The following is a 24,762-nucleotide window of genomic DNA, read 5'->3' as shown; positions in this document are numbered from 1 at the left end:
AATCTAGTGGACACTACAATGAAAAATAAATTCAATGTAACTTTAATAGGGACAAAATATACCACTGGAGTTTCTGATGTATCTTTTATGACACAATACATATTCAAATTTAAAATACCTAGCTTACCCCACACTTTTCCTCAGTAGATCTCAAAGCACTTTACAAAAGAGGCAAGTATTATTGCTGTTTGACTCTTTGGGAAACTCAGGCATGGAGAGGCAAAGTGACTTGCCCACATTCACATAGTAGGCCAGTGGCAGAACTGGAAATAGAACCCAGAAAAACAAGTGTTGCCCATATCACCACTTGCAATTACTTAATTCATCATCATCATATTAGTCAAAACAAAAGGATTAATGCTTTGTACAGAAATTAACCCTTCAAGAGGTGCAAGTTTACCTACTTTTTCTAAAGTAGGTCAGCAATAAAGCTTGGCATCTTCTACAGAACTAGTGTCCTGATCCTCGACAAAATATAATTAATGGATAGTTTTAAAGCAAGGAATGTCAGAATGATCATACTGTAATCAGTATATGACAATATTTAACTCAAGCCTGAGTAAATTTACAGATTTTCATGGAAATATTTGAGCATCAATTCAAGAAAATTCAGAAATCAGGGGTTTTCAAAAAACATCTGACACTGTGTACATTGTCCATTTTTAGCAGTCAAGCAACAAGACTCCAAAATTGCATACAACATTAAATCAAATTACTTGAAATGTATATCTAAATATACAATATGTAAAATGTGGGCAATTTAATATTGCCATGGGAAAATTAACTTCTGTATCTCCTTATTCTTTAAATTTACAACCTTAATGCTATATTAACAGGTTTTTGGAGGGCAGGAAGGTTCCCCTCAAAAACAAAGGAGAGAGAAAATTCTAGCTGCTCCACTTTGGAATGTGTACTAGGACATTTGTACAGCTCCAGATTTCAAACTACACTACTATCTACATACAGAAACTCAAGTGTAGCACAATAGTTCAGCAATTATGTTGTGTACATGATGAATTAAAAACAGCCAGCTACAAATGACACTTTAATATTTGGTCAATTGAATTGACTGTGTGCAAAAAATCTGATTTTTGTTCGGAGTGGGATAATGTACATATACACTTATCAGTTAACTCAATCATCTGAATAGATTTTCCTTAAACATGAAAAAATGCAAAGACCAAACATTATACGCTTCAGTCCCAAGAGGATTTTTTTGAAGATAATATTGAAAACATTGGTTTATAATAAAAATGTTTCTAGACTTACAGAATCAGCTACTGCAAGAGTCGCTCTAGAAAGTAACGCTGAAAAAAAGTTAAATTCTTTGACCAGCCAGTACAAGGTTCCCTTCTTGTCTTATGTCTCCCTCTCACCTCTCCCCTTGGACAATACCACATGATGTAATAAAAGGATTCTTCTTGTAGTGGATTGAATAAGTCTATAATTAATAGATTGCAACACATGTATGAACTAGAGTTTTAATTGTTTCATTCAAAACTACAGTTTTCCAGACCTAAACCCATCATATAAAAGTTAGGATATAACAACACTATTTCCTTCATTTTCATCCTTTTTCTATTTAGAAAAAAATGTCTTTAAAAAAGTGCAAAAAATGTTTTTCGTTTTCCTTACAAAAAAATGCATTTCTTGAAGAAGTCCTGCAGTTCCTGTTACAGGCCACTGCAATATTGAAACAATGCTTCAGAATGTTCGGTTGATCTGCTCAGGGGAATGAATGCTCAATCAGCTTTTCAAACCTGTCGATAATGATGTTGTGGAGGCTTTAATCCTGTAAGTCTCCAAATGAGATGGACAGTGTATAACACATATGGGTATCCTATGAGCAACCATTTAAAAAGAAGTTGAAGTGAGCTGCTCCCAGCTGTTAAAACTGAATTTCGGTGTCATCTTTCTAACATTACTGAATGTGGAGAATTAAAGGCTGTTGGTAGTAACTGTAGTTCTGAGGGAGACACAGTTTGCCTGGGTGGCATTTGGTATCGTACATTTTTCCAGAATTTTGTACTTGCTGAATTAGATCTCTCTGTGAAGTCCCCCTTCCATCTGATGGCCCCATGCTTTTGCTTAATATATTTGATAGATTCTGGCATGTTTGTGTAATCCTTTATTTTATCCAGTTCAATTAGAATAACTTTAATTCCATCATGGATAAGAGCATTGTACACAGCCAGTTGCTGTTCACAGGTATCTTCTAACACATTATAACAGGATGATTCTGGTACTAACACAATTATCACTCTTCTGCTTTGGTTGATTTTTTCATCAGCGACATTGACAACAGCTGTAAACAAAGAAAAGCAGAGAAAGGTTTTTTTACTCCTGCAAAAGCTTATACAATGTTTGTTACTTTCATTTTTTGTCTTTTTAGTTTTCAGAAACAAAGATGTCTTATTTGTTTCCTTACTCCATATTATTCATTGATATTACACCTGTCGCTGTAAAAAGTTTGCACTGTTTAAAAAAAAAAAACACACATTAAATGCATATATATCTTTAGATAAAGCTACCGAATCTCTACAGTATATTAATACATGCAACAGGCTTGCTTGCCCCTGTGCTTTAGAGCCTGGGGCTAAGCCAGCCCTAATTACAGGACAAGCCACACCTGAGTTGAATCAAGTGATCTTAGAGTAAAAGGCATCAGGAAGCTGCAGGGAAGGGGCTCCTGCAGAAGGAAGCTGTGGGCAGGGCCGGCTCCAGGGGTTTTGCCGCCCCAAGCCAAAAAAAAAAAAAAGCCATGATCACAATCTGTGGCAATTCAGCGGGAGGTCCTTCGCTCTGAGTGGGAGTGAGGAACCATCCGCTGAATTGCCGCCGAATACGAAAGTGCCGCCCTGCTCCAGAGTGGCCGCCCCAAGCACCTGCTTGATAAGCTGGTGCCTGGAGCCGGCCCTAGCTGGGGGGGGTCTCCTGCAGCGGTCCCTGAGGAAGGCACAGTTCCTGAGGGAAGAGGGGCTGTTCCCAGCTTAAGCCGGGAGAGATTGTATTGTGAATGTTCTAAGAACTTTGATAATTTAATAAAAAAGGCCCAGACCCAAGAGGGGCTGTGATTGAACGAGACTGCATGCAGTTCGCTGAAGGAGCCCTGAAGAAGAGAAAAACCAGGGCAGGACGCTGCAGAGGTACCCGCTGGCCATGAGGGGATAGTTAAGTGGCAGCTGGCCCTGGTACAGTATGGTGCAAGTATGTTGCAACCAGACCATCAGGAATAAGTATCAGTGTGGGACAAAAACAAATTCCTATGAAAACTAAAGCAAAAATACTCTGAGCCTTAAATAGTGCCCTGCAGACTGCTCAAGGAAGTAAATTTCAAACAGGAGGACCCCCACCCATGAGAAGGCCTGCTAATGAATAGAAAGTTCTAGGAAATGACAGCAAAAGCCAATGGCCTACACTACAGAGCCAATGGCCTACACTACTGAACTCTGTAGTGTAGGCCAGGCCTATGTTAACGTACAGCAGCTTACGTAGACCTGACTGTGTACGTGTCTACACTACAATGTTGCTCCCGCTGATGTAAGTCGCAGGCTTTACTGACCTAATAACTCCACCTCCATGAGAGGCATAGCACTCAGGTCGATGTAGTTAGAGTGACACAGTGTCTGTGTAAACACTGTTACTTACAACAGCTGTTGGCTGTCAACCTCACCTGAGGCGCTCAGCTGGGGCCAAACAGCCCCCACACTGCCCTACTTAAGTCAGTGCAAGCGCTTCCACTGAGGATGCGCAACACTGGCAGAAAGAGGGTAGCGTGGACATGAAACACTGCTGTAATTACTGCAGTGGCTCTACGGTGACCTAATTTACATCAACTTAACTTTGTAGGGTAGACAAGGTATTAGCCGTACAGACCTAGTGTAGGACAAGCAATATAAATATTCATTCTAGTAAAAATAAGTTATCTGCATTACTAAGAATTTATTTAGAAATATGAATGCCTTCTGCTAAAATTCTATCTTAAGACAAAAGTATGTGTAACCCACACACCTCCTGGGTATGGTGCTCTGTCCCCTCTAGTGGCACCAAGACCACTGAGAGAGAAACAGATAACTAAGACTGTAGAGCAGACTCATTAAAGAGACACTTGGCTTTTAGCTCCTACATTAGAGGCTCACGCATAAAGCACCAGAGGTCCCAGTTTCGATCCCGCCCACCAACAACCAGGGTCTGTCGGTGTTACACATGTTCACATGGAAAAGCTTGCTTTTACAATACTAAGCACATATAGGTTAGTTTGACATAAACTTCCAATAGAGACTTATTTGGTTAAACAATTTGGAAAAAAAGACCAATTTTTAAGCTCGATTTTACTGATTATTTTATAGTGCATAAGTACAGCTGAAAGGGTATACAAGACCATACATAAATAACTCAGAGTGTTATCCCCACCTTCTCCTCAGGAAATCAATCAGTGAAAGATCCTTCCTCAATTTCAGAGCCAAATGTTAGAATCTTAGTTTCAGCAATATATGGCAAAAAGAAACATTCCTTCAGGATGTCCCTTTTTAAAGGCACTTGGAGAACATATTGTTCTGCTCATATTTGGATGAGAGTCATGCATTTTCTCATCTCCTACTGATCTTTTCTGATACTGGACACAGAAGAGTTGCTTTGTAATAAATTTTTATTTTAAGTTGCACCATTTTGCCACACTTATGTGCCCTCTCCCCCTTCATTGCCAGATGAGTCATTCAGATTTTATTTGCTTTTCATGGGCAGTTGTCAGAGTGGAAAAGTAAAGAGGGACATTTGCCAGAGGTGAAATGACACTCTACAGTGACTGCCATGACACTTCCCTCCCTTCACAAGTGCTGCTCTGCCATTGTTCCTGACCATGTGGACAAGGAAGGCTGTTGCCAGTCCTCTCCCTCTGATCAGCACACCAGTCCCAGCTGCTTAAGCTACCTACATATCAAAAGGAAGAACTAGGAGCTGATTGGAGGAAAAGCTGTGAGGCAGACAAGGCTTTACGGGAGCCCCAGGAACAGTACTTCCGTGGGATTACACAGGAGGGAGGAATAGGGATAAGAGACTGCCTACACAAGGAGTTGTCAACCTTTGGCATGCGGATCACCAGGGTAAGAATCCTGGCGGGCCAGGCTGGTTTGTTTACCTGCCATGTCTGCAGGTTCGGCTGATCGCCACTCCCTCTGGCCGCGGTTTACAGTACCAAGCCAATCGGGACTGCGGGAAGCAGTGCTGGCCAAGAGATGTGCTGGCCGCCGCTTCCCACTGCCCCCCTTGGCCTGGGACAGGGAACCGCAGCCAGTGGGAGCAGCGATTGGCCGAACCTTCGGACGCAGCAGGTAAACAAACCGGGCTGGCCCACCAGGGTGCTTACCCTGGAGAGCTGCGTGACAAAGGTTGACGCCTCCTGGCCTAGGCTAACTAGGATGCCTGGGCCACACAAGTTTGTTTATCTCTATTTCGAGGATCATTGCAGCTTACCTTCGAGACTGGTGAGAGAAAATATAGAAATTCCAATTTAAAAAAAAAAAAAAATCTTACCTTGTCCTGGTAAATCATCCCTTCCAAATATAAAGAGATTGTATCCACACTGTCTCTCTAAGACCTCAGGTAATATCTTTAGCGCAAAGATATCTGGTGAATAGAGGCAGCTTACTCTGTTTTTTGGATACAGCACATATGCATCATAGATCTTCCCATCTGAAACTAAGCAAAGTGAGCAAAATGATTAAGACCAAAAAGCATATTTAATAAAAAAGTAAACTATAGTTTTCCCCACACAACACTGCCATGGGCAAGAATCCTGTAATTAAAGTTATTGTGGTGTAATTATACTTATGGAAGTAATATTTTTACACGTAGACCTTTAAATTTTAATATGGAAAGGTGTAAAACTGATCACCTTTGAACAGTCTTTGCTCTACACTAAATAAAAAAAAAAGCAACATCACCAGATTATCTGTTTCAAGTACACCATATTATTTAAATTTCAAGTTACTCATAACTAGCATTTACTGCTTATGATGTTAAGATATAAAAAGGCAACATTCAGAACGATCAGGAGTGTTATGATTTATCTGGAACAAAATTTCCAGTAAGGGCTGATTTAATAAACTTTATACAACTCCAGTAATTACCTCAATGCAGTTATTAAATACATTTTACTTCTTTCGTGGTACATCTACTCATGATTGATCTAAATTTCAGTATTCTGCTCTCTTGCGTATGGGATTCCCACTGCTAATGCAAATTCCAGGAACATAAGAGAGAGCCGAATATCAGACCAAAATAGGATTTGAGAGAAATGGTCTTTAAAAAACAGGTAGATGCTTAGGATTTTTCTATGCGCTCTTTTCCAAAAATGCACTTTCAAATGATTTATTAGTACTCTTCCAAACAGTAATTAAAGGGAAGGTAGTGCTATTGCTTGAGTACATGTTACAAGTGGAGAATACTTCAGTAAGCCATTTTAAGCTTACATTTACAGCAATACAGTACATCAACCAGTCAGTACACGGCTATCAAATATACAAGCCAATCACTGCCATTTTAGAAATCTGAAGCACTTTACATAAGCTAAATCAGAAAATATGCTAATAGTTTTCATCATACATCTCAAAAATGTAAGGGTACCCACTCTGGCGGAAACTCCAAATGGAATCACTCTCACTCCAGGATCATTTCCTGAATGCATTCCGAATTAGACTTTAAATTCTGTAAACTTTTTTCTGAAGAAAACACATACCTTTTTTACTCAGAAAAGGATGGCAGGAGTTCCGATACCAAAGCACAATGTCAATCTTGAGTAGCTTGTAGACAAACACAGCAGCAACTATTATAAATACCAGTGAAACAAGTCCTCCAATCAAGTAGCCCTGAATGTTTGGAGCTGTATTAGCAAAGAGGGGGGAAAAAGATACATTGGAACTGTAGCATGTGTCAAACAAGAAACATTCAAAATATTTTCTACAATCCAACGATTTGGTCTCTTAAAGCCAGCTACTTGTTTAAGGATTCAAATCATGCAATCAGCAAACAAGAAAATAGACTAAAGATTCTTCCTGTAAGGTTTCAACATAAAACTGTTATTGGCCAGCCTGCTAGTAAACCAGAATGCATGCCGTCCTGTCTCAACAGAGGCCATCTTAAAGTCAAAAATCTTACCGCACAAATGCAAAGAAACTGTATTCTCTAATCAGAAAAGAAATGCTGATGTTTATTCTGACAAGACAACTAACTCAGAATTCTCATACAAGTTTGATTTAGGACTTGTCAACACAAATATTCAATTCGCAGCAAGCTGGAGTGTGAATCTACCCCATAGTAGCCCATTGCAGATTAACTGTGTAATTCTCTTTGAAGTAGAACTAGCTCAATGCCCCTATAATCAACTGTGAATGTGCATCAGGAGAGTGAATCTTGTCAGTTAATCCATGGCACGCTAATATAAAATTTAATAATAATTGGAGATATACCTATCTCCTAGAAGGGGAAGGGACCTCGAAAGGTCATTGAGTCCAGCCCCCTGCCTTCACTTGCAGGACCAAGTACTGATTTTTGCCCCAGATCCCTAAGTGGCCCCCTCAAGGATTGAACTCACAACCCTGGGTTTAGCAGGCCAATGCTCAAACCACTAGACTACTGAGAAGCAGATTTACAGCTTAACTTGCCATGAACTAAATCTTTGTGTAGAGAAGCCCTGTTAAAAAGTGGCACATGCTTGCAGAAAAAAGTGAGTAGTAAGACAATCCCACAAGAAGACAAAGAAAAGTGAACACATAAATGTGTTCTCTTGTTACACCATATGCTCTCTGGAACTGGAGCAGGAATGGTCATTTACTAAATGACTGTTCTGTGTCTAGCACAGTGGGTGACCAAGCTGATAGAGGTTTCTAAGTGCTAATGCTGTATAAGCAGCAACAAACAGAAAATTCCCAATTACTGGAGTGGGAGTTAGCACTCAGCACTGCAGAAAATAGCCCATTTAAGTGACTACATATGGTTTTAAGAGCACAACTTTAGGCACCCAAACTTTAATAGTTTGGGATATTAACAGAATGAGACCAGCCACAAGTAGTACACCTCTACCCCGATATAACGTGACCCGATATAACGAATTCGTATATAACGCGGTAAAGCAGCGCTCCGGGGGGGGCAGGGCTGAACAATCCGACGGATCAAAACAAAGTTCGATATAATGCGGTCTCACCTATAACGCAGTAAGATTTTTTGGCTCCCGAGGACAGCGTTATATCGGGGTAGAGGTGTAATTTTGTAGTATGAACTATCTTGTAGGAGGATTGTATTGTCTCACTTTAGTGCAGTCTGTGTTCGGTGGTTACATTAATGGAGGATTATGATCCACAGTCAGAAAAAGTCCCAAAGAGATGCAATATCTCTGTAGGCTCCATTCTCTTGAATGAACTTACATCCATTGTGGAATGCAAGTTTGCCTTTTGTACTCAAAAACTGCTTTGGGGTTTGCTTTAAAGTAGTGTTTTTAAGTCTTATAGGCCTCCCCACTCTGCTATACATTTATAAACTCCAGTTCCCTCTTCCACTCTCATTTATGGCACACTTAGCCAGTGGTTCTCAACCAAGGGTAGGCAGAGATCTTCCACGGAATACATCAGCTCATCTAGATATTGTCTACTTTTACAACAGGCTACATGAAAAACACCAGTGAAGTCAATACAAATTAAAATTTTATACAATGACTTGTTGATATTGCTCTATATACTACATCAGTGTGCCTCAACCTGGCAATCATGATTTATTTTATAATTATATGGTAAAAATGAGAAAGTATAAGCAATTTTTCAGGTGCTATGACACCTGTGTATTTCTATGCCTGATTTTGTAAGCAAGTAGTTTTTAAGAGACTTGGGTACACAAGACAAATCAGACTTCTGAAAGGGGTACAGTAGTCTGGAAAGGTTGAGAACCACTAGACTAAGCTACTGGTTGTCACTGCAGTCACCTCGACAAAAAGGGTTTATGAGAAATGTACCAGCAAGAGACAGAGCACTTTGGTTCTTTATGCCTCTCCTTTTGAGATTACATAGCACCTGTCTTCCAAACATTAACCAATTAATCCTCACAACTTCTGTGTGGTAAACAAGATCTTAAGATAAAAACAACCTCCAAAACAGGTTTCTCTGGGTTAAATAGGCTTAAATGTAAGCCATTATTTATTAAACCTGTAGTAGACGTTGGCTGAATTATCAAGATACATCTTGCAACAGGCAGTAGTTTTGATTTCAATATTTTATTACTTTTCAAGTGAGGTTAGAGAATTAATTCTATTTTAAAGCAGACTGGCCTCAAATTCTGCTTAAACAAAGTTGAGAGACGTAATTTGAACTTTGCTGTCGTATATTAAAGTTACCTGAACTCCCATATATGCACATTTGTACTCATTTCAGCTTTTCAGCTTTGAAAACCAGAACCAAATGTTAAATGTGTCAGCACAAACTGCTTGTTATGTGTTGAGTCACAATGAATTTGGCAATAGGGACTTTTTAATGTTTCACACATGCCACATTAAACAAAGCAAAATCTACACTCTGGGGCAAAAAACAGAGCATACAATGTGGGAGTGGCGTGTGCATGAATTCCTGCCTGTCTGTTATGGAGTGATGAGGATAGAGGGAATCAAAGGAGCAGCAGCAGCCACTGCTACATATATCCTCTCCTCCTCCACACCTCAACGAAAAAAAGCAGAGATGCTGGGGTCATGGAGTTGCTTCAAAAGTGAGGCAGTAGCCACAAAATTTGTGCCCAAATGCTCCTTTCTGGTTCTTCAGCTTTCAGTTAACAACAAGGTGAACAGAAGCATTATTGCAATAAGACAACATGGTGTATAAAAGAAAATAATTAACTGAGAAAATACTGTTTTAAAGGGGAAAAAGGTGAATTTGAAAGAAGCTATTCAGGAGGAAGAGGGGGAATATGTTTTAACAAACATAAGAATTCAGGGTTAAATTCAACAAGGGCAGCTACAACTTAAGAGGAAGAAAGACAGCAAGAGTGCTAACGTGTAGTAGTTATCTACCATGTGTGGCATAAGCTAATGATAAGTTTGTTTTAATTTATTATTTTTTTTAATGAAAAGTATTTCATTGGTATTTTCTGAAAGTCTGTTGAATTGAAATATAGAGTCCAAAGTTCATTAAAACTGATAGTTTATTTAAATTTGGTAATAGAACGAATGTAGAATACTTAAGTTAAACATACATATACAATTGTAACATCCCAGTCATGTTCTGTTTAATACAGAGCTGTTTTACACAGTTATAGCCAATTATGGTTGATACTAGCTGAATCTTTATTAAACTGTTTCCTTTTCCTTAATTTCTCATTACATGATTAGGTTAGAATTGTAGTTATAAACTTATTTAATATCTTACCTGGGCGTTTTAGTACAACGTATGCTACAGCTTCGCCATAGGGATGCAAAACACGACAGAAAAACTTGTGAGAATAATCCTTACTTTTCACTTTTGAAATGTTGAATCTTGCTCCAATTATAAAACCACCTCCCTGGGAAGGTTTTCTATCACCACAAAAAAACAAACAAAAACCACAACACAACACATCAGCAGATAGAGAAATTATTATATATTAGAATTTCAATATGGACTAGGTAGACTTAACTGCAAATACAAGAAAGTTAACTTTTACCCTCAAAAATGTATTAAGCAAGTAGAGGTCAGGTCACTTGTGAGCAAACACTGATACTGAGAGTCAGGACTTTATAGTACAAAGCTTAGTATCAGGAGAATGAAGTACCAGAGCCAAGGGTTTGAAACTACACAGATGGAAAAGACGGTTACTCACCTTTGTAACTGTTGTTCTTCGAGATGTGTTGCTCACATCCATTCCAGTTAGGTGTGCGCGCCGCGCGTGCACGTTCGTCGGAAACTTTTTACCCTAGCAACTCCAGTGGGCCGGCAGGTCGCCCCCTGGAGTGGCGCCGCTATGGCGCTCGATATATACCCCTGCCGGCCCACCTGCTCCTCAGTTCCTTCTTGCCGGCTACTCCGACAGTGGGGAAGGAGGGAGGGTGTGGAATGGATGTGAGCAACACATCTCGAAGAACAACAGTTACAAAGGTGAGTAACCGTCTTTTCTTCTTCGAGTGATTGCTCACATCCATTCCAGTTAGGTGAATCCCAAGCCATACCTAGGCGGTGGGGTCGGAGTGAGAAGTAGCGGCACGGAGCACTGCAGATCCGAAGGCCGCATCCTCTCTTGACTGCTGGACCAGGGCGTAGTGGGAAGCAAAGGTATGGACCGATGACCAGGTCGCTGCCCGACAGATTTCCTGGATGGGCACACGGGCGAGGAAAGCCAGCGACGACGCCTGCGCCCTGGTAGAATGCGCAGTCACACGGCCCGTAGGGACGTGGGCCAAGACATAGCAGGTCCTGATACAGGACATTACCCACGAGGATAACCTCTGCGAGGAAATGGGAAGCCTTTCATGCGGTCCGCTACTGCCACGAAAAGCTGGGGGGATTTGTGGAACGGTTTGGTCCTCTCCACATAGAACGCGAGAGCCCTACGGACATCAAGCGAGTGGAGCTGTTGCTCCCTGCCTGAAGAGTGAGATTTCGGGAAAAAAACCGGGAGGAATATCTCTTGGTTGATGTGGAAGGCTGAGACCACCTTGGGGAGAAAGGCAGGGTGTGGCCTCAGCTGCACCTTATCTTTATGGAAGACTGTATACGGGGGGTCTACCATGAGAGCCCGGAGTTCCGACACCCGTCTAGCTGAGGTGATAGCTACTAGAAAGGCAGTCTTCCAAGAGAGATAGAGTAGGGAGCAAGTAGCTAACAGCTCGAAGGGGGGCCCCCATGAGCCGAGACAACACCAGGTTAAGATCCCAGGTTCGAGCAGGGAGTCGGACGTTAGGGTACAAACGTTCCAGCCCCTTCAGGAATCTAGTCACCGTCGGGTGAGAAAAAACGGAGCGGCCATCCCCACCCGGGTGAAAGGTGGAGATAGCTGCCAGGTGGACCCGCAAGGACGATATCGCCAGGCCCTGTTGTTTGAGGGACCAAATATAGTCTAAAATATTGGCCACCGAAACTTCCATCGGGCGGAGACCTTTCTCCACGCACCAACAGGAGAAACGCTTCCACTTGGCCGAGTATGTCGCTCTAGTGGAAGGCTTCCTGCTGCCCAAGAGTACCTCCCGTACTGGGGTGGAGCAGCGCAGTTCAGAACTGGTCAGCCACGCAGGAACCAAGCCGCTAGGTGCAGCGACTGCAGGTCCGGGTGACAGAGAGTCCCATGTTCCTGGGTGATCAGGTCCGGGTGAAGGGGCAGGGGAACTGGGTCGGCTACGGCCAGGTCCAGCAACATGGGGTACCAATGTTGCCTGGGCCACGCCGGGGCTACCATGATCACGAGAGCCCTGTCCCTGCGCACCTTCAGAAGGACCCTGTGGACCAGCGGGAACGGGGGAAACGTGTAGTACAAGTGGGTCGTCCGCGGAATAAGGAAGGCATCCGCTATAGACTCTGGTTCGCTGCCCTGAAAAGAGCAGAACGCCTGGCACTTCCTGTTCCCCCCGGACGCGAAGAAGTCCACACTGGGATAACCCCACCTCTGGAAGATCGAGAGGGCGATGTCCGGGCGAAGGGACCACTCGTGTGACAGGAAGGATCTGCTCAGGCGGTCCGCCAGCGTGTTCCGTACTCCGGGGAGAAAGGAAGCCGTGAGGTGAATGGAGTGGGCTACGCAAAAGTCCCAGAGTTGCATCGCCTCGTGACATAGGGGAGAGGATCTGGTGCCGCCCTGCTTGTTGATATAGTACATGGTCGTCGTGTTGTCGGTAAACACCGCGACACAACGACCCCGAAGCTGGTGACAGAACGTTTGACAAGCAAGGCGGACCGCTCTCAACTCCCGCATGTTGATGTGCAGCTTCACCTCCTGTGGGGACCACAGGCCCTGTGTTCTCAGGGATCCCAGGTGGGCCCTCCAGCCAAGATCTGAGGCATCCGTCGTTAGGGTCACCGAGGGCTGGGGTGGGTGGAATGGGAGCCCCGCACACACTACGGACTGGTCTAGCCACCAGCTGAGAGAATCCAACACCCCTTGGGGAATTGTGATCAGCATGTCTAGTGGTTGTCTTGCCGGCCGGTAATGTGCGATGAGCCACGACTGGAGGGGCCTCATGCGGAGCCGAGCGTACCCGGTCACAAATGTGCATGCTGCCATGTGGCCTAACAGGGTTAGACATGTCCGTATTGATGTTAAGGGGGCTGCCCGCAATCGCTGAACGATCGCCGACAATGCCTGGAACCTTAGTAACGGCAGAAGAGCCCTGGCCACTGTGGAGTCCAGGACGGCCCCGATGAACTCCACCCTCTGCGTGGGGAGCAGGGTGGACTTGTCTATGTTGATCATGACGCCCAAGGTAGCAAACAGGCCGGTGATCCTGCGGAGGTGGCTGCAAACCTGTAGCTCCGACGTGCCCCGAATTAACCAATCGTCTAGGTAAGGGAACACGTGGATACGACTGCGCCGAAGATGTGCCACAACGACGGCCATGCATTTTGTGAATACCCTCGGAGCCGTAGAAAGGCCAAATGGGAGGACTGCAAATTGGTAGTGAAGGCGGCCCACCACGAATCGAAGGAAACGTCTGTGGTGTGGCCAAATGGCAATGTGAAAATAAGCGTCCTGCATGTCAAGGGCGGCGTACCAGTCTCCCGGATCCAGGGATGGGATAATGGTCCCCAAGGATACCATGCGGAACTTCAACTTCACTAGGTATTTGTTGAGCTCTCGCAGGTCGAGGATAGGCCTGAGGCCTCCCTTGGCCTTGGGGATCAGAAAGTAGCGGGAATAAAACCCCTTGCCTTTCTCGTTTTCCGGAACAGCCTCTATAGCTCCTTTGCTGAGGAGCGTCTGTACCTCCTGCCGAAGGAATTGCTCGTGAGAGGGGTCCCTGAAGAGGGACGAGGAAGGGGGGGCGGGAAGGAGGAAATGATATAAACTGCAGGCGGTATCCCGTCTGCACCGTGCGTAAGACCCAGCGGTCCAATGTTATTTGGGTCCACGCTGGGAGGAAAAACGAAAGGCGGTTGGAAAACGGTGGGGAAGGATCTGTGGGGAAAACTGTTACTGCGCCCTCAGGCGCACCTTCAAAACGAAGGTTTGGGCCCAGGCGGGGGCTTAGAGGAGCTTTGATTCTGCCCCCCTTGGTTCCCTGAATGCCTACGCCTTCCATTCCTGCCGCGGCGCCTATTAAGGTCCTGCCGTTGGCGGAACTGGGGGTATGGCCTACGCTGCTGTTGCTGCTGTGGCCGGAAGGGTCTGCGCTGCGTTCCTGGCGTGTGCATCCCGAGGGAGCGCATAATGACCCGATTGTCTTTAAGACTTTTGAGTCTGGGGTCTGTCTTTTCTGAAAACAGGCCCTGGCCTTCGAATGGGAGGTCCTGTATGGTGTATTGGAGCTCCGGTGGAAGGCCAGAGACCTGAAGCCAGGAGATGCGGCGCATCGTTACCCCCGAGGCGAGGGTGCGGGCAGCCGAGTCTGCAGCATCCAAAGAGGCCTGCAACGAGGTTCGTGCAACCTTCTTGCCCTCGTCCAGAATGGCCGCAAATTCTTGACGGGCCTCCTGTGGCAGCAGCTCTTTGAATTTGTCTGCTGCCACCCATGAGTTAAAAGCATATCTGCTCAGGAGGGCTTGCTGATTTGAAACCCTGAGCTGAAGGGCCCCAGCCGAATAGACCTTGCGGCCGAGGAGGTCCATATGCCTGGCCTCCTTGGATTTAGGGGCTGGGGCTTCCTGTCCGTGGCGCTCCCTCTCGTTCACCGACTGTACCACCAGGGAACACGGTGTCGGGTGAACGTGGAGGTACTAGTAGCCCTTGGAGGGGGCCATGTACTTCCTCTCGACGCCCCTCGCCGTAGGGGGGATGGAGGCCGGTGACTGCCAGATTGTATTGGCGTTGGCCTGGATCGTCCTAATGAAGGGTAGGGCGACCCTGGTGGGAGCATCGGATGAGAGGATGGTGACGATGGGGTCCTCGATCTCAGAGACCTCCTCGGCTTGCAAGCTCAGATTCTGTGCTACTCGCCTAAGGAGGTCTTGGTGTGCCCTGAGATCCAGCGGAGGAGGGCTACTGGAGGAAGTGCCAGCCACTGCTTCGTCGGGGGAGGAGGATGAGGAGACCCCTGGCAAGAAAGTGTCCAGTGGGGGGTCCCCCTCAGCTCTCGCCTCTGTCTCAGGAGCAAGAACAGGGTCTTGCTGCTTCGATCCTTCCTCTCCATTTGGGGAGGGAGGGGGGCGAGACAACGAAGCCTCTGGCACCCTGTGCTCCGCCATTGCAGGCCTGGCAGGAAGCTGTTGGGGGCCCTGGGCTTGATGGTACGCCCAGGGAGTTCAAAACCCCCACTGCTGCGGACCCTGGTCCTGTTGAGGAGGGTCCTGGAATAATGCTGCCTGCCTGTCGGTGCCCAGCGCATACACGCTGTCTGCTTGAGATGACACCGACGGCTGTCTAGAAGGCCATGGCGGGGCCGACCGCGGCTGATAGGAGTCTGCGCGGTTCGACACCGAAGATGTTCTCGGTGCCGGGGATCGGTACCGGGAGTCATAGCGGCGCCGGGATTGGGACCGGGTTCTGTCTCGGTGCCGGGATCTGGACCGGTACCGGCCGCTGCTTCAGTGCCGGGATCGGGACCGGGACCTGCCACCGACGTGGTGCCGGGAGGTCGACCGGGACCGGGACCTGCCACCAGCTCGGTGCCGGGAGGTCGACCGGCGCGGTGAATGACGGCGAGACTGGCTCCTAGAGTCACGGTGCCGGTATCGACGGCTGGAGTCAGACCGTGACCGTCTGGAGGTCGATCGGTGCCGTGAGTGCGACCGGTACCGCCGAGGGGAGCGGTGCCGGGACTGCGAGTGGCGGCGGGATCTCGAGCGACCGTGGCATCGGGACCTCGATTGCGAGCGCGAGTCCCGAGACGGTGCCGTCATCATAGGCTTGCCCCTAGATGCTACCCGCACCGGAGGTACCGGGGGTGGCGGCTGAGTAGACTCAGTCAGGGCGATAAGGTCCCATGCCGAGGCGAAGGTCTCCGGAGTGGATGGGATCAATAGCTCAACCCCAGATCTTACGGGGGAGCTTGGCGGTACCGGACTCGACGGACCCACCGGGCCCAGAGTCGACGGTGCCGGTAGTGCCGCGGCCGATGTCGATGCCGGGCGCTCCATTCTAGTCTGCCGGGCTGGAGTAGCAGACGTTGATGGTCTCGCTTCTGCACCCGGTGCCGGGGAAGGTCGGTGCCGGGGAGTCTTTCCGGTGCCGGTGCGATCCGGTGCCAGCGTCGAGATCATGGCCTGCGAAGCTGCTGGGTCAAGTGCCACTTCCATTAGGAGAGTCCTGAGTCTCTGGTCTCTCTCCTTCTTTGTTCTTGGCTTAAAAGCCTTGCAAATGCGGCACTTGTCCGACCTGTGCGATTCCCCCAGGCACTTTAGACACGCGTCGTGAGGGTCGCCGGTCAGCATAGGCTTTTTACAGGCCGCACACTGCTTAAAGCCCGGCGAACCAGGCATGAGCCCGGTGCCGGGAAGGGCTACAGCCCAGACCGGCGAACAACTATATACAATTACTATTTACACTACACTAATTAACTAACTATACTTAACGACTAACGAACAACTATAGTAATAACGGTAGTAACAAGGAGAGCTAGGGACGTGGAGGACAGCAATGCCGCGCTCCACAGTTCCAACGACCGACACGGCGGTAAGAAGGAACTGAGGAGCGGGTGGGCCGGCAGGGGTATATATCGAGCGCCATAGCGGCGCCACTCCAGGGGGCGACCTGCCGGCCCACTGGAGTTGCTAGGGTAAAAAGTTTCCGACGAATGTGCACACGCGGCGCGCACACCTAACTGGAATGGATGTGAGCAATCACTCGAAGAAGAACAATGACATTACACAGGTTGAATTACTGCCCACATTAGAACATTTAAACTTCAGTAGGAATTGTTGTCAGGTACTGTGCCTCCATATTTTCAGTTCTGATACTGTTGCTGACCACTTTAAAAAATAGCTACTTTCCATACCAACTGAGCTTTGGTTAAAACTGATTTAGCTGAAAACTATTATGGTTTTATAATTTAGAAGATAGATGAGGACAGGTTGCAAACTGATTTAGTTGTATTGGCATCCCATAAGAACAGCTACATACCTTATAGTAGCCATGGGTCTTTGAGATGTTCTGTCCATATGGATTCCACACTTGGTGTTCATGCACACCATACGTGTAAGATCAGATTCTTTTGACCAGCTGTGTCCACTGGGGCCAGGCCTGTCCCCTAAGCATTCTCTCAACTCCCTCACCCGAGACCATAAAGTGCGGAGCAGGCCCTCAGTGCCTTCACCAATACAGAATCCCAGAGGAGTAGGATTCCACATTGGGGAAGGAGGGCGGGTCATGGGATCCTTGTGGACAAAACATCTCGTATCACAGAACTGTAAGAAAATAACCAATTTGTGTCTACATGATAGGTGATAGGAGTCCTAGTTAAAAGACTGTAGGACAGCCTTACCAAAATGAAGCTTCTTACAAGACACAGCTTTAGAAAAGTGTGTACCAAACTGTACATAGCTGTCCTATAAATTTTAGAAATAGACCACCTGAGCTCTAGTGGAATGAGCTCAGCTGTGCCTAGGTGGCTCTAGGCTGACTGGGCTAACTCATAAGTCCATTTTGATAACTTCTGTGAGGTTACTGCCTGATCCCTAAACATATCCATGAAGGCCATGAACAGTCTGGGTGTTCCTGAATGGTTTTGTCCTGTTCAGAGGATATAAAGCTCTTACTGCATAAAGTGTGTGAAGTTTACTAGTAATGCCAAACCACACTCCAAGACTTTCACTGCACTGCAGCAATGTCCATACAGGATGTTACTGTGCTGTAAGCTGGTGTGCTGATGGTTCACACCTTGGCTTGTGACACAGTAATTTGACATGTAGACAAGTTGGGCTACTGGCTGCCAAGCTTGTGACAAATCTAATGTTCACTCTTTTGTCTCAGTTCCAAGAGTCTTGAGAGGGAAACTTAATGTCTCATTTCTGGAGTGATGTTCCTTTCTTAAGGAAATCAACATGTGGATCTAAGTCAGGGGTCGGAAACCTTTCAGAAGTGGTGTGCCGAGTCTTCATTTATTCACTCTAATTTAAGGTTGTGTGTGCCAGTAATACATTTTAACATTTTTAGAAGGTCTCTTTCTAGAAGTATATAATACATAACTAAATTATTGTTGTATGTAAAGAAAATAAGTTTTTTAAAATGTTTAAGAAGCTTCATTTAAAATTAAATTCAAATGCAGAGCCCCCCGGACCGGTGGCCAGGACCCGGGCAGTGTGAGTGCCACTGAAAATCAGCTCGTGTGCCGCCTTCGGCACACGTGCCATAGGTTGCCTATCCCTGATCTAAGTAGACAACTGGGACGTCTCAGCATTGCAGCTTGGGGTTCAGATCATGGCTCATGGGGTGAACTAGCTACGGAGGACTAGAGGGAGGACTGAGACTTAGCTACTTCGTTCTTCTCTATATCTGAGATGGCTGTTGGAGTACTCTAGAAGAAAAAACTTTAGGTGGCCAACTCTAGTGTGACACTCTACCTCAGGGGAGCACCCTTGAAGCTCCATATTTATTGTTTGTATATAATTGTACTATTTCATATAAAGCCATGTGAGGTATTGTGGCAAAGATTATGATCTGCTGAAACACACTGTTCCATCTAAATATGTACAAAAACTCCTCACTTAATGTAGTTATGTTCCTGAAAAAGCTACTTTAAGCACAATGTTAAGTGAATCCAATTTCCCCATAAGAATTAATGTAAATGGGGGGGGGGGCACGGGGTTAGGTTCCAGGGAAATATATATACACATACACACAATAATTTTAAACAACTTAATCCTGTACACAGAAATGATGATTGTGAAGCTTGGTTGAGGTGGTAGAGTCAGAGGGTGGGAGATTTCCCAGGGAGTGCCTTAGTGCTAAATGATGAACTAGCACTCGGCTGAGCCCTCAAGGGTTAACACATTGTTGTTAATGTAGCCTCACACTCTAGAAGGAAGCACAAATGGAGGAAGGAGACACAGCATGGTGGTGGCTGCAAACACTGGAAACTGAAAGGGGTGATGAATCCACCCTATCCCAATGGAGTGCACCACTCACTCCACTTTCTGAAGTGCCAGGAGGTGCATGTGTGTGAGAGTCAACAACCATCAACCACCACTGTCCTGCCAGGGAATTACAATTCAATGACTAACTTGCACAAGGCCACACCAGGAGAATTGCTCAATCTTGCCTGGGGACTCAGCAATGCCCACCAGATATGCCTGGACTTGTGTTCTCCAAGCCCATGGGACTAAGGGTATAAAACAGAATACAGTGGCCCCATGCTTGGCCTTTTGTCCTCCCCCTACCTACGCTGCAAGCAACAAGAACACTCAGAAGACTGAAGACTCCAACAGAGGAAACTGGCCCAGGTTTCAAGGGTGAAACCTGTGTACTCTGAACTGCAATATCCAGTGGCATGAGAAAAAACTGCTTAATCTAGATGTTGCCCAGTCTAATAGGGTTGAGAGTGTAGGCTGCATACTTTTATTTTACTTTATTTTATTTTAGTAACCATTCTGACTTTTTGCCTAATCACTTAAAATCTCTTTTGTAATTCATAAACTTGTTTTACTGTTTATCAGTGTTTGCCTGAAGTGCTTCATAAATCTAATCAGATTTACAAAAGCTAGTGTATGTATATCCACTTTCCATTGATGGAGTGGTGAACCAATTAATAAACTTGCATTTCTCAAGAAAGAATCTTGAGCAGTGAAAGACAGTATATTCCTGAGGTACAAGGCTGGGAGATAGGGGGCAATTTGGCTGGTGCCTTTCTCTGTGCGATTTATGAGTGGCTCTGGGAGCATTCATGCAATCTAGCTGGGTACATGGCTCCACATGCAGTTGTGCTGAGTAATAACAGCACCTGGAGAGGCTTGCTGCTTGTTACTAGCAAAGAACTGAGAGAGACAACCCAGACTGGAGAGTTAAGTGGGCAAAGTTATCCCACAGTCCCAGACTGAAGCCCAGGGATCCTGTCACGCCTTGCCTTTGGAGTCTGTTTGGAACTAGAGCAGCAGATGGAGTACCAATAAGGTACATGACCTTCACCTAAACCAATAATGGTGCCTAAGGGGGCCCATCATTGAATGGCATAGAAGCATGCCAGGAGAAGTATGTCAAACCCTGAAGATTTAGCTTCTGTTATAGTGATTCAAGTCCTGGTATCAAAGGGAGAGAGGCGGTTCTGCACCTAACCACCTGTCTACTTAAAAGGAATTTATTAAGCCAACAAGGACATTAGAAGGACTAGCTTAACAACTATATTAACTAATCACTAACACTAACTACAGTAGAGTTGCAGAGAAGTAGCATGCATTCCATCTTGCTGCCATCGATGGCAAAAAGGAATTGAGGGATGGTTGTCCCCCTCCCACGGGTGGGGTAATGGAGCACGAGGATACCAAGGGAACAGGCATAGTCCCAACTGAATTTGATTTGGCCAAATGAATCCAATTTTGTGTGCCTGTGCACCAAGAGTAGGATCCATGTGAACAATCACTTGAAAAAGAATACCAGCTTCTACCCTTCCCCTCTACACTCCCCCAAAATCATTCTAGGTGGTTCATTCATCCAGCATTTTTGGCTTCTCAGCGGATAGGCATTCTGTCATGCTCCTGATGGGTAGCTGGGAGGCATGTCGGGAAGACTCCTGCGAGTTAACAGGATCAGCAACAGTAGGCAAATCATTCAAGCTTACATGAAGCTGACTACAGAGTCCGTTTATAGAAAGAAAAAATAAAAGTCAGCTAATATAGCCCATGCTAACAGTGTGGCTCTGTCCTCTAGTGGTTAGCCCATGTACAGAGGTTTCTGAATTTGCGGCTGCTGTTGAACTATGGAAACCAGTTCATCAGTTCAATGAGTAAGGGCTCGGTGACACTCGAAACTCCAAAGCAGCACTTTGAAGTGTGAGTATGGTCGCGGCGCCAGCACTGGAAGAGAGCTCTCCCAGAGCTGCAGGTACTCCACCTCCCCATAGGGATTAACTTACAGTGCTGGGAGCCGCGCTTCCAGCACTGGGGCACTGTTTACACTGGCACTTTGCAGCGCTGTAACTTGCTGCGCTCAAGGGGGTGTTTTTTCACACCCCTGAGCGAGAAAGTTGCAGCGCTGTAAAGCGCCAGTGTAGCCAAGGTCTCAAGCTAATACTTTTAGATCAGAGGTCTCTGATTCAATCCCAGCGATCACCTCCTCCAGAGATACAGTGTTATATGTGCAGCAGCAAAGTACATCTGTACTTGAGTTCAGTCCCAATTGCCTATCAGGAGCTCATCCTTCAAAAGGGTGCAAGATGGAAGCAATAAAGAGAAACGGTAAGACAGGATTAGGACAAGAAATAGCAGAGCAACAATCAGGTCAAAATTTTCTTACTTTAGTGCCTGAAATTAGACACCTAAAATGTGTTTTGGAGATTCCCAGGTATCCAACAGCTCCAGCTGACTTCAAGGGAAGCTGCAGGTATACAACACCTCTGAAAATTAGGTCACCTAGAATCTATACTTCTTAGGCACCCAAGTTGAAAGTTCTTCTTAGGGCAAAAGTAACAATAATTAATTTACTCCTGGTGCCTCAATCATCAGTTATGTAGGACACTAATGTTTAAAGGTAAGCAGAGACTGTTCGTTACTTTCTTAGCCCATAAGACTATAATACAACAAACATCTCTCACCCTATAAATTTACAGGAGTTTGGGGATAAAGTAAAACTAAAATTCAAGACAATTTTCCCAAGGAGCAGGTTGACATTTAACATTATCAAAAATATAGTTAAATAAAATAAAATAAAATAAATAAAAGTGAATGTGCCAATCTTCTCTAAACAAGAAAATGTTTTATGACGTTTCAACTTGATTCAGTGGCAGATGTTATGTAATTTGTGAACCTGGCCACCGCACACATGCAGGCAGAGCAGCTGATCTTAAAAGAACTCAAGGAAACACCGATTGTATATATAATAAATTGCTCCCATCCTGGTAAACTCTTTTTCCACGAGGCTGGTTGAGAGCAGCCCTTAATCTATGGATGAAGAGTACTAAGTATTATCATGCTATTATGAATTTCCAAAATCTAGATAAGATGGCCTCAATAAATTACGGACAGAAAAAATAGATAATTATTAAATGCACGGCAAATTTGTTGAACATAAAGTACTTTCAGTAGTCTATTGGCATATATTAGAGAAGATTGAAAAAAGTGGGTTTGTTTAGTCTGGTGAAGAGAAGACTGAAAGGGGACATGATAACAGTTTTCAAATACATAAAAGGTTGTTACAAGGAGGAAGGAGAAAGATTGTTCTCATTAACCTCTGAGGACAGAACAAGAAGCAATGGGCTTAAATTGCAGCAAGGGAGGTTTAGGTTGGACATAAGGAAAAAATTCCGAACTGTCAGGGTGGTTAAGCACTGGAAAAAGTTGCCGACGGAGGTTGTGGAATCTACATCATTGGAGATTTTTAAGAGCAGGTTAGACAAACACCTGTCAGGGATGGTCTAGATAATACTTAGTCTTGTAATGAGTGAAGGGGACTGGACTAGATGACCACTTGAGGTCCCTTTCAGTTCTACAATTCTATGATTAGACACTATTTTGTCCAACAGTTACTTTTTATGGATGATTCACACCAAATAATTTTAAAATATTTTAGCATTCAATCCACATGCAATTTGATCTGTAAGAATACTTACTCATAAAATTGTTCTTCATAGGTATTATCAAAGATATTAACATCCTCACCATTGACTTGCCAGTACGGATTCAAAGTACTTATGCTACTGGATATATTACAGTCCATGATGACATGAGATCCTACAAAACATTTAAATGTGACAATTAAAAATTGTGTACCATAAGCAGGCAGGCTTATATGATTATGTAAATAGTTTGGGAAAGGATCGTTACTTAGATTACAGCAACTGTGGCTCTCAGAGATGTGTTGTCCATATGTGTTGCACTTTTGGTGTGCACATTCCCACATGCTTGAGACCAGAGTCTTTTGGCCAGCAATGTCCATTGGGGCTGTGCATGCATTCTGAGTGGCCTAGTGCTGCTCTACTAAGGGCATAAAGGATGTGGGACCAACTGCCACTCAATTCCTTTGCCACTGCAGAATCTAGATGTTACAGAACTCCACAGGAGCAGGAAAGAGGGCAGGTCACAGAATACATGTGGACACTGCATCTCAAAGAACTCCAGTTATTATAAGGTAAGTAATTCCTTCTTGAGCGCTTGTCCGTATGTATTCCACTCTTGGTCACTCACAAGCAGTAATCTGACAGAACCAGGTAGGTGCTCAGAGTCTGCTTAAACAAAGATTGCAGTACAGCTCTGACAAAAGCAGCATCAGACCTCAATGCTTCTACCAAGAAATATTGTTTGGTAAAAGTATGGCTTGAACTCCAAGTAGCTGAAATCAATATGCTTAGCACAGAAGCCGCAGAAGCTGTCCAAGTGCAGTGGAGCAAGCTCTAATCTGAGTTGAGGATCTAAACTAGCTAATTCATAACAGCTCTTACCACATCACGAAACCCACTTGGAAAGCCTCTGGGCTGATAGAAATGTAAAAAATAAATAGTCATGGGGAAATCCCAAAGGATTTTTTTTTTTGTAAGTAAAAGGGCCCTGCAAACCTCTAAGGTGTGCAGCCTAGCCTTCCCCGGATTAGTATGTCATTTCTAAATGAGCATTGTCATATTAATCAGTTGGTTTAAAGGAAAGCCCATAAATCCTTTCAGTAAGAACTTGGGATGAGGTTTAAGTGAAAATTTATTCCTATGGTATACGCCATATATGTTTACCAGATTCCAGGAGAGGGTCATTAATGGGAAGTGCCAACGGACCAGCCATAGAGAATCTCCAAACATTTGGGAGGATTTTGTACCCCTTCCACAAGTTTCTTGATAAATTCAGTTATATGTGTGGACAGATCTTGAAAGCTCTTGTTGTCATACAGGTGAGATGGTCTAGAGGGTACTACCACCTCATTTAAGGTCAGGAGAGTATAGCATCAGAAATTGCCTGTTCCTCAGCTTGAGGGTGCCTCCTCCTCAGAAAATTCCTCCTGGGGCTCTAATTCATAGGTTGCAAGCCTAGGTTCCTGAGAACATATAGGGGAGGAGGTTCTCATTCTAGAAGGTGGTGCAGAGATGTGATGTCTTGGGAGGTGAATACCCCAGAGGTTCCAATAGAACCATGTTGGAACACTATATGGAAATGAGGTGGGGGGCACAAGGAAGGGTACTAGACATATGCCTACTCCTACATCCCATCTGAGACCTTCACATAACTAAACCCCCCTTGATTCCTTCTCAGAATCACAATACCATAAGAAGGGATCCTTGGAGAACAAGTATGGGACCCCCCCACACCCCAACGTGTAGTGAGTCAGAAGATGAAAACAAGCACTCCAGATTATTTTTTTGGTTGCGGGGGGTGGGCGGGCATATAGCAGGGGGAGATCGAGGGGAACATTCCTGGAGTCAGAATGCTAAATTTGCACAGTAATTCTAGAGGCTATCAGCACTGGGGAGATAATCTGGGCCAATGAGGCCTTGAGCCTCAGCAGAGACCAGTGGAGAGCACAGGAGATTCTGATTCCTCCAAG

At 45.2% G+C, this 24,762-nt stretch overlaps 1 protein-coding gene across 5 annotated transcripts in view; it reads right to left on the bottom strand.

Annotated features, from left to right (window-relative positions):
- Positions 1–1,602: 1,602 nt before the first annotated feature.
- The window catches only part of IL1R1 (interleukin 1 receptor type 1), a 49,216-nt gene continuing 26,056 nt past the window's right edge, over positions 1,603–24,762 (bottom strand). For all 5 annotated transcript variants that reach the window (XM_050922121.1, XM_050922139.1, XM_050922113.1 and 2 more), the window contains 5 exons: positions 22,847–22,967; positions 10,401–10,546; positions 6,737–6,880; positions 5,533–5,697; positions 1,603–2,305 (listed from right to left, as the gene is read on the bottom strand). In XM_050922121.1, coding sequence (XP_050778078.1) covers positions 1,908–2,305; positions 5,533–5,697; positions 6,737–6,880; positions 10,401–10,546; positions 22,847–22,967 — 974 coding nt within the window. In that variant the 3' untranslated portion in view covers positions 1,603–1,907. The remainder of the gene's footprint in view (positions 2,306–5,532; positions 5,698–6,736; positions 6,881–10,400; positions 10,547–22,846; positions 22,968–24,762) is intronic.

This window comes from Gopherus flavomarginatus, chromosome 1, assembly GCF_025201925.1.
Source record: "Gopherus flavomarginatus isolate rGopFla2 chromosome 1, rGopFla2.mat.asm, whole genome shotgun sequence".
In the NCBI taxonomy this organism is placed as follows: Eukaryota; Metazoa; Chordata; order Testudines; family Testudinidae; genus Gopherus; species Gopherus flavomarginatus.
This window is presented reverse-complemented; position numbering and strand designations above follow the sequence as displayed.